The 9,033-nt window shown below is 47.9% G+C and overlaps 1 protein-coding gene across 1 annotated transcript; it reads right to left on the bottom strand.

The window, feature by feature from the left end:
- Window positions 1-320: 320 nt before the first annotated feature.
- Window positions 321-8,170, bottom strand: LOC128572596 (putative butyrophilin-like protein 10). The gene is made up of 6 exons (XM_053572579.1): window positions 8,116-8,170; window positions 7,261-7,496; window positions 5,499-5,667; window positions 4,625-4,978; window positions 3,581-3,862; window positions 321-932 (listed from the first exon to the last, which is right to left on the bottom strand). Exons 1-6 carry the CDS (start codon window positions 8,168-8,170, stop codon window positions 820-822), a joined length of 1,209 nt encoding a protein of 402 aa, XP_053428554.1. The 3' UTR covers window positions 321-819.
- Between the last annotated feature and the right edge of the window lie 863 nt (window positions 8,171-9,033).

Genomic DNA, 9,033 nt, shown 5'->3' with positions numbered 1-9,033 from the left:
GCCTTAGTCAAAGCAGGGATAAGTTTACCAACTCCACTACATTGTTGTGAAGTGAGAGAACTCTATGAAGCTCCCTAGGAATTAACGAGTAGGGTTTATCAGGGTGTGGCTTTAGATCAGGTCACGCAGGGCATCTTACCACCTCAAAGGCTGGTACCTAGAGGTTGGCTGTGACAAACATGATATAACATAGCCAAGAGGGCTAAAGTCTAGGAGCAAGTGCCCAGCTCCTAAAATGACACCCAAGAAAGTGAGTAGAAAGGATTAATGAAGGAAACAGTCAATTTTAAAGATAATCATGATGATGGCAATAGCACAATCTCCCCAAGCAGTGGCTCTGCAGTGAGCGCTATTGGAGTGGTTGCTGCAGTGATTTTTCAAGACAGTGTTAACAACTCCAGCAGACGCGCAACTCAGGGTTCACAGCCAGGTTCCTCAATGAGCACCCATTGGACATAGGGTTCAAGCTCAGATCTGTTTCCAAGAGTGGGACCAACAAGCCTGCCCAGAATCGTGTAGTGAAGAATAACCCAGAGATCACTAAGAGATGGATGGTCTTCACCACCTAGGTGGTAATCGGGCAGCCCCACAGCTGAGGTCCCCAGTGAACATTTCATCACTATTGTGTCTGAGAACACACAGAATAAAGCTGGGCTTAGGGCTTTGCCTCAGGGTTCCAGATGAGGATGAGAGCATGTGCTCTGTTATGGAGACCTGCCCACCAGGGTGTGACTGGACTCTATTCCCACTGGATGGCTTGCTGTCTCTGTTCCTCTTCCCTTCGCTCTTTTTTCCCAGAGATTCTCTGTTCCTTTTCCTTTAATGTTTCCAGAAGATATAGGTCATCAAAGCTATTGTGAGTCCCACTGGAGCAAAGATCAGACACATAGCTACTATCCATGCTGTCATTGAAGATCTTCTGAAGAAGAAACCTGAAGATGAATATGTAAGTAAAGAATATTGGGGTGAGCGATTCATGGGCCAAAGGATGAAATGCTTACAAACTACTCTAGGTAGTTTAGGAGGGAAACATATGTATTTGTTTAGAAGGCGTTGTGATCTGAACGTTTGTGTTCTCCCCAAATTCACATGTTGAAATCTTCATGCCCACAGTGATGATGTTAGGAGTTGGGGGCTTTTGGTAGATGATTATACCATGAATGGGATTAATGTCTTCAGAACAAGAGAGCCAGAGGGCTCCCTTGCCCCTTTGCCATGTGAGAACACAGCAAGAAGGTGCCATCTATGAACCAGGATGTGAGATCTCACTGGACACTGAATCTGCCACACTATGACATTGGACTTCCAGCAGATCAGACAGTTGGGTGTGGATACATGCATAGGAGACAGGTATGTAACTACCTGTAGATAGAGAGAGGTGATCAAAATGAATGTGACAAAATGATTAAAAAAAAAAAGGTGGTGAATCTAGGGAAATTCAATATTATTCTTGCAGATTTTCTGTAAGTTTGACATTGTTGGGATTCAGAAAACAGTACCCCCAAATGGAGGCCTTTAGGCAACCTCAGAAGCAAAACTGTTCTCAGTCCCATCCTCCCCTGAGTGTAGCTACAGACATTGGAAACCTTCTTCTCTGAGGTGGGTCATAGAAACCAGAACCCATTTTCCCCAAAGCCAGGCATAAAACTTAAAAATATGACACTAAGTTTCCCCCTGCCATAATGTGTAAAAACTGGCCCTAAAGCAATTCTGTGACCTACCTTACTTGACTTCAGGTCATGAGACCGTCATTCCTGAGAGAGAGCCCTACTCCGAACCCAGAAGGAAGGATGCTGCTCAGAGAGGCCAAGAAGAATCCAGACGGACAGGCCCTGCTGTGGATTCCCCCTCAGCCTAACAGTATCAGATCATTCTTTCTGTTCAATCATATTTCTACTCTACTACCATACTTTGCTGAGCCTAAGCATAAAAACAGACAGTTTTCCCTGTATCTTTGGGTCTTCATTCTGAAAGCTCCCATGTCATGTAAAACTATGATAAAATACATGTAGGTGCTTTTTCTCCTATGAATCTGGCTTTTGTCATTGAGTTTAAGCAAACCTTCAGAGGTGAAGAGAAAGTTTTCCCTGGAACCTAACAATACCACTTACAAAGGTAAAAGTGGAAGTTTTTTTTTTTTTTTTTTTTTTTTTGTAGAGACAGAGTTTTCACTGTACGGCCCTCGGGTAGAGTGCCGTGGCGTCACACGGCTCACAGCAACCTCTAACTCTTGGGCTTACGCGATTCTCTTGCCTCAGCCTCCCGAGCAGCTGGGACTACAGGTGCCCGCCACAACGCCCGGCTATTTTTTTGTTGCCGTTTGGCCGGGGCTGGGTTTGAACCCACCACCCTCGGCATATGGGGCCGGCGCCCTACTCACTGAGCTACAGGCGCTGCCCAAAGTGGAAGTTTTTAATGAAAGTTAAATCTGAAAGCAAGCAAGATGTCCTCTATACCCAAATAGATAAATATACTGTGGTCCATCCACAGAACGAAATATTATTCAGCACTAAAAATTAATGAGCTCTAAAGAAAACACATGGTGGACCCTGAAATGCAGATGATTAAGTGAGAGAAGCCAACTTGAGAAGGCTCCATACTGTATGGTTCCAACTATAGGACGTTACAGAAAAGGGGAAACAGTGGAGGCTATGAAGAGGTCTGTGTTTGGTGGGGGCCCAGGAGGAGAATGAATGAACAGGCAGAGCACAGAGGACTTTGAGAACAGTGACACTCCTATGGGTGACACCATAATGGTGGATACATGTCATTATACAATTATCCAAAGCCACAAAAATGCTCAACACCAAGAATGAGCCTTCATGTAAGCCATGGACTCTGGTGACTCTGATATCTCCATGTAGATTTCTAGATTGTCAACACTGTGCCCCCCAGGGCAGGACTTTTATTCTGGGAAAAGCTGTATGAGTGCTCATCAGGGTTATACAGGAAGCCTCTGTACTTTCTACTCAAATTTGCTATGACCCTAAAATTGCACCAAAAAAATAAATTATATATATATATATGTATATATATATATTTTTGAGACAGAGTCTCCCTATGTCGCCCTCAGTAAAGTGCTATGGCATCACAGCTCACAGCAACCTCAAGCTCTAAGGCTTAAGTGATTCTCTTGCCTCAGCTTCCCAAGTAGCTGGGACTACAAGTGCCTGCCATAATGCCCGGTTATTTTTTGTTGTTATAGTTGTCATTGCTGTTTTAGCAGGCCCAGGCCAGGTTTGAAACCAGCAGCCCCAGTGTGTGTGGCCAGCGCCCTAACCACTGAGCTATAGGAGCCACACCATAAATTCTATTTTTTAAAAATGTAACAAGTTAATATTGGTGTGCATCTTCCTTGTCCCACCGGCAAGCAAAGTTCTGCTGGGGGTTTTTAGCACCCCACCTCTGCTCTACCCTAGTAATCAGCAAACAAAATATGCAGCTCCCAGACACCTCATCCATGATAAAAAGAGAGACCTGCCATCTGTCCACTCTTGCTATGACCCCACCACCACCACCAGTGTTGTCCTGAGGTCCCTATGCCCTGTGGCTGGGAGAACAGAAGAACAGAATTACTCACAGTGTAGGTTGTACTTGGCCACCTTCCTCTCAGGGAGGAGGGGGCTGGAGATGGAGCAGGAGATACTCTCCACAGTCCGGTCCTCAATGGTCACACTGGATACCACAGCCCAGAGGCCAGTGGTGTTGGAGGCTGAGAGGTTTGGCACAGAAACTATTGCCTTCCCCGTGGAGTCTGTCCACTCCACCCGGGGCTCCGGGTACCAGCCCTCTGAGGTGCACTCCGCCCTGACACCTCCATGCTGGTCCTCCATCACTTCGATTGTGGGCTCAGAGCCCAGCCCTGAGTAAAACAAAGAGGTCCTGAGGATTTCAGCCAGGGATTAGTAATTGTTCCCAAACTGCCTGCCATGGGTAATCTCTGTGTCGGTACCTAACAGAGCACCCCATTTCCCAGATAAAAGAGAACAGAAGGTAAAATGTGCAGAAGATTGAATAAGTTCCCTGTGTAATGAAAATAGTAAATTCAGGGAACAGGACACAACCCACAGTGTCTAACTTCAAAGTACACACTCTGCGTCACCCAGGAAAACTTCTGCCATATGCCAAAAACACACTTCTCTGTCTCTCTTCCTGTCTCTGTTTCTCTGTATATTTCTTTCTGTCTCTGTTTTTCTGTTTGCCTGTCTTTCTCTTTCCCTGTCTCTCTACCTCTCTCTCTCTCTTTTTCTCTGTCTTATTTTCATTGTCTCTCATTCTCCCTATCTCACTTTCTCTGGCGTTCTCTCTCCCTGTCTCTCACTATCTCTATCTTCTTCTGTCTCCCTCTTCCTTCTGTCTCTCTCTCTCCCTTTTTCCACCTCAGTGGTGTCACACAGGCAAGGAAGATAAGAAAACACAGTCCCACACTCAGAACCACACTCCCCTGAGATAAAGACCCAGCCCCCACACACGACAGCTGGGCAGGTGCACATGCTGAGAAGTGTGTGCCCAGAAATGTCCCCAGCCTTCAGCCCTCTGGGCCCCAGAGGCAAGGGTCTGACATTTTGCCCGGCACCATCAGAGCCACTCGGGGTTGACCAGATGTGTGAGCACCGGCCCTCACCTGCCACCTGCAGCTGCAGGGCAGCCTGGCCAGATGAATTGCCTTCCCTGAAGAGGCAGCAGTATGTCCCATTATCAAATATTGTGACATTGTGGATCCTCACAGCAGCCTTGCCCATAGCGATGTGGTCTGTCAGAAAGGCCGTCCTGTCCCGGTAGCCTGGCATCTGGTCCTCAGGCAGGTCTTGTCCCTTCCTGTGTACCTGCACAGCCTTGGAGGGATGGCCCCGGTACCACCTCAGCTCCATGTCCTTGGCGCTGATGTTGGGCGACAGGCTGCACCACAACTCAGCGACTTCCCCTACTGTGGCCAGGATAGGGCAGTCGGGCCCAAGAACCTTAAAATCATCATTCCCTTGTGGAGGCAGATCCAAAAGAAACAGGTTAAGGACGAGGGGGGTCCCACTCCCACCCCTGGTTGGTATGTGCTGATCTCTTGCAGCCCAAACTGCCCTGGGATGGTTTCTGAAGAGTGTACCAAGGGTCCATGTGAGGCAATCAGGGGGAACAGACTCTCAGGACCCCACAGCCACAGGATACAGGGACTGGGCTGATCTGAATTTCTGGACAGTAGTCTCTGGGAATAATCCCAGAATTGGCTTAATTTCAACATGATCATAAACAGCTTTTCTGAAGGACCTGGGTCCAATGTGGTCAGGTCTGATGATCTCTGATAGCCACAGAACTTTATCTGCATCCCCAGCTACTGCATTTGGCCAGGCTGCTTGCTCTGGTGCTGTGTCTCCTCCCTGGCCCTCATGGCAGCAGACCCATGTCTGTCCTTCCATGGGCCACATCATAGCCTGTTCTATGATGGGACCTTCTCTCTCTCAGCTTGGGCTCCCCATTGTGTTGGGTGGGAGGGGTTCTCCTACCAATTTTACAGAAGCCAGCAGGCAGGAGATGCAGACAGACCAGGGTGACAAAACAGGTGGGTACAAAGGCATCTCCATGGTGAGTCTTTGCCATCTGTGCTGTGTTCAGGGGAACGTGCAGGCCTGGATGTACCTCAGACTTTGCAGGGCCAGAGAGACCATCAGGCAGCTAATAGCACCAAGGAACAGTTACCTCGGAAAAAGAAGTTCATTCATTCCCACACCTAACAAGCTGTTAGCCCTAGAAACAGAGACCCACCAAGCTTTATCTTGCTCTTGTTTTCATCCCCTTGGGATAAGGCTCCAGAATTCCACAAGCACATGCCTGAGTGTGCCTGGCTTTGATTTTCTCACCTATTCATGGGGGTGGTGGTGGTGGTTATTAACCAGTCTCTAGCAGTTTGCTGTCATGACACACCACAATGCCAGTGAAGAAATCCCAGACTCAGATTGAGCAAACCTGAGGTCAGGATCACATGGATAAATTCTCTTAACATCCTTTGTTTTCCTATTGTCCTCAGGAAGACTTTGCCAGTAGAGGGATGGGACACAAATCCTTGGCAGGGATGGACATGCCTGTATGCTAAATTAGTTTCAGCATTTAATGTAACCTGGGTTTATCAAGTGAGTGTTTGGAAACAGGTCTGCTGGCCTGGGGCAGTTCTACCATCCACAGTCTCTCAGGGGTGGCATTTATGTGTGTCATTAGGAAGTCCTGTTGGCAAAGGAACTTGTTTTATTCTATTCTCACCTTCTAGGAAAGTCCTCAGGGTCTTCCTGCTCCTCGAGGATGGTGAGAGCATGCAGAAAGCAAAGACATCCCGGAGCGCTCTCAAAATAGAAAATACAGGAGGCTCACACCTGTAATCCTAGCACTCTGGGAGGCCGAGGAGGGTAGATCGTCTGAGCTCACAGGTTCGAAACCAGCCTGAGCAAGAGCGAGACCTTGTCTCTAAAAGTTAGCCGGGCATTGTGGCAGACACTTATAGTCCTAGCTACTTGGGAGGCTGAAGCAAAGGTATCACTTGAGCCCAAGAGTTTGAGGTTGCCGTGAGCTATAATGCCATGACACTCTATGGAGGGTGACAAACTGAGACTCTGTCCTCAAAAAAAAAAAAAAAAAAAAGAAAGAAAGAAAGAAAAGAAAAAGAAAATACAGCCAGGTATGGTGGCTCACACCTGTAATCCTAGCACTCTGAGAGGCTGAGGGCAGGAGAGATCTCTTCAGCTCAGGAGTTAGAGAGCAGTCTGAGCAAGAGAGAGATACCCTCTCTACCAAAAATAGGAAAATTAGCTGAGCATTGTGGCCTGTGCCTGTAGTCCCAGCTACTTGAGAGGCTGAGGCAGGAGAATTGCTTGAGCCAAGGACTTTGAGGTTGCTGTGAGCTACTGTTTAGCCACTACATGCTAGCGTAGGCAACAGAGTCAGACTCTCAAAAAAAAAAAAAATTAGAAAATACAGTGGAACTTGGTGGTTCACAACTGTAACTCCAGCGATCTGGAAGGCTGTGGAGGGAGGATTGCTTGGAGCCAGGAGTTTGAGACCAGCCTAGTCTAGATCATAAGACCCTGTTTCCAAAATATTACCTGGGTGCAGTGGTGCCCTCATGTAATCACAGCTACTTGGGAAAGTGTGAGAGGAGGATGGCTTGAGCCCAAGATGTCGAGGTTACAGTGATGTACGGTGACGCCACTGCACTCCAGCCTGGCCACAGAGCAAAACTCTGTGCCTAGAAAAATATAAAAAATAGAAAATACTCACCCAGCACCGAAAGCAGCTGCAGGCTTCCTGGGGAACTTCTGGTGACTTGGAGGGAATCAATTTAGTTCCCTGAAAACTCCAGGTGGGGGCATAATCCAAGTGAACTCCACTGTTTCCAGGAGGGAACAGAAAAGGGGAATCCGCAAACCTGGGACAAGAAGTTTCAGTCCCCCAGCTTCTGTAGATTTCCCCTATGACTTTCTTTTTGAAAAACACCAACTGTGCTTTTTTATCATCTGCAACACACACACCCCACAAAATTTTCCTGAGGGGTGTGATCAGCGATACTGAGCATGCTGATGCTGGTAGCAAGAGATAAGGGGAGAGGCAGAGGCCAAGTGTGGTGTCCCATGGAAGGGCAGCCTCCAATGCCAGAACAGAGCCACCACTGGGAGCTCAAGGGCGAACACTCGAGTCTCCAGGGCTAGGATCCAGGCCAAATGCAGAAGCTGGGATGCAGATAAAGTTCCTCAGCTATCTGGAAATCGTCAGACCTGGCCACACTGGACCCAGGTCCTTTGGGAAAGTTGTTTATGATCATGTTGAAATGAGCCTAATTCTAGTATTGTCCCTGGAGACTCTGTCTAGAAATTCTCATCAGCCCATTCCCCAGCCTTCCCTGTGCCCTGTGGCTATGGAGTCCTGGAAGTCTTTTCCTACTGGGAGCCTGGCTTGGGCCTGACTTAGAACTTTCCCATTTCCCTGAACTGAGTGCCAGCCTTCCTCTTATTGATGGGTAAATCTGGACATTTTGCTCAAGGGTTTTCCTGGGAAGAGAGATACAGGGAAGGGCTGCCTTGCCCCCCCTCGGAGGGTGGAGTGCTATTCGATTCTGCAGAGAGGAGCTGAGCGTACCCTGCTCTGTGCTCATACGTCCCTCCTCAGGGCCACTCTCCTTCCGCTTAGCCATGTCTGCCTCCTTTCATATGCCAAAAAGAAGGATTGTGCCTGTGTATGTATATATCCTGTGATTTGCTTTGAACCAGACAATGATGTGACCTAAAACTCAACTCACTTGTCCTTATGAGTCAGGAAAGAGTACTGTAATTCCCAGGTTCACACACCTGTCATTTTGTGGTGTGAGTGTTGGGAGGGCACACTGTGCTGGATGTATTAATGCCAAGCCTCTTGGTAGCCATCTTTTGAGAAATGTACACATACTTCATACATACATGTTACAGATGTGGAGATGGAGACTTGGAGATGGAAGCAGATAGCCCAAAGCCCTGCAGATGGGGGATGCAGAGTTAGGATAGGAGATCAATGTAGAACCTTTGTGCCTTTAATAAACATCTTAGGGGTAGCAGTGGGCTCCCTGGAGGCACTCTGAATGAAGGAATCTGCAGCCCTGGGTCCCCGGGTGCACCACATGCCATTGGGGTTAAACATCACTCTCTGACGCCTCAGGCTCCTTCAGGCTCCTGCTTTTAATTTCATTTCTATAATCAATTCCTTCCTTTGTATAATGCCAGCCTCACCAATCAGAACCTACATCTCAGCGCCTCCTGTACCAGCCCCATCAATCTGCATCTCAGCCCCAGCCCCATGCCTGCTCTACTATTCAGAACCTGCATCCCTGCCCCACCTATGCCAGTCCCATCCATCAGAATCTGCATGTGAGCCCCACCCCGCATCATGCAAGACCCCTAAACACCCTCCAGGAAGATTCTTTTCTTTAAGATGTTGTAGAATAGCATTTGGAGAACTGTTGTGGGCTGAGTTGTGTCTGCCCCCAGTTCATATGTGGAAGGCCTAACCCCTCCAACCTTAGGA

Source organism: Nycticebus coucang, chromosome 20 (genome assembly GCF_027406575.1).
Source record: "Nycticebus coucang isolate mNycCou1 chromosome 20, mNycCou1.pri, whole genome shotgun sequence".
Classification (NCBI taxonomy): Eukaryota; Metazoa; Chordata; class Mammalia; order Primates; family Lorisidae; genus Nycticebus; species Nycticebus coucang.
Note: the sequence above shows the minus strand (reverse complement) of the source record. Positions and strands in the feature narration are given on the sequence as shown.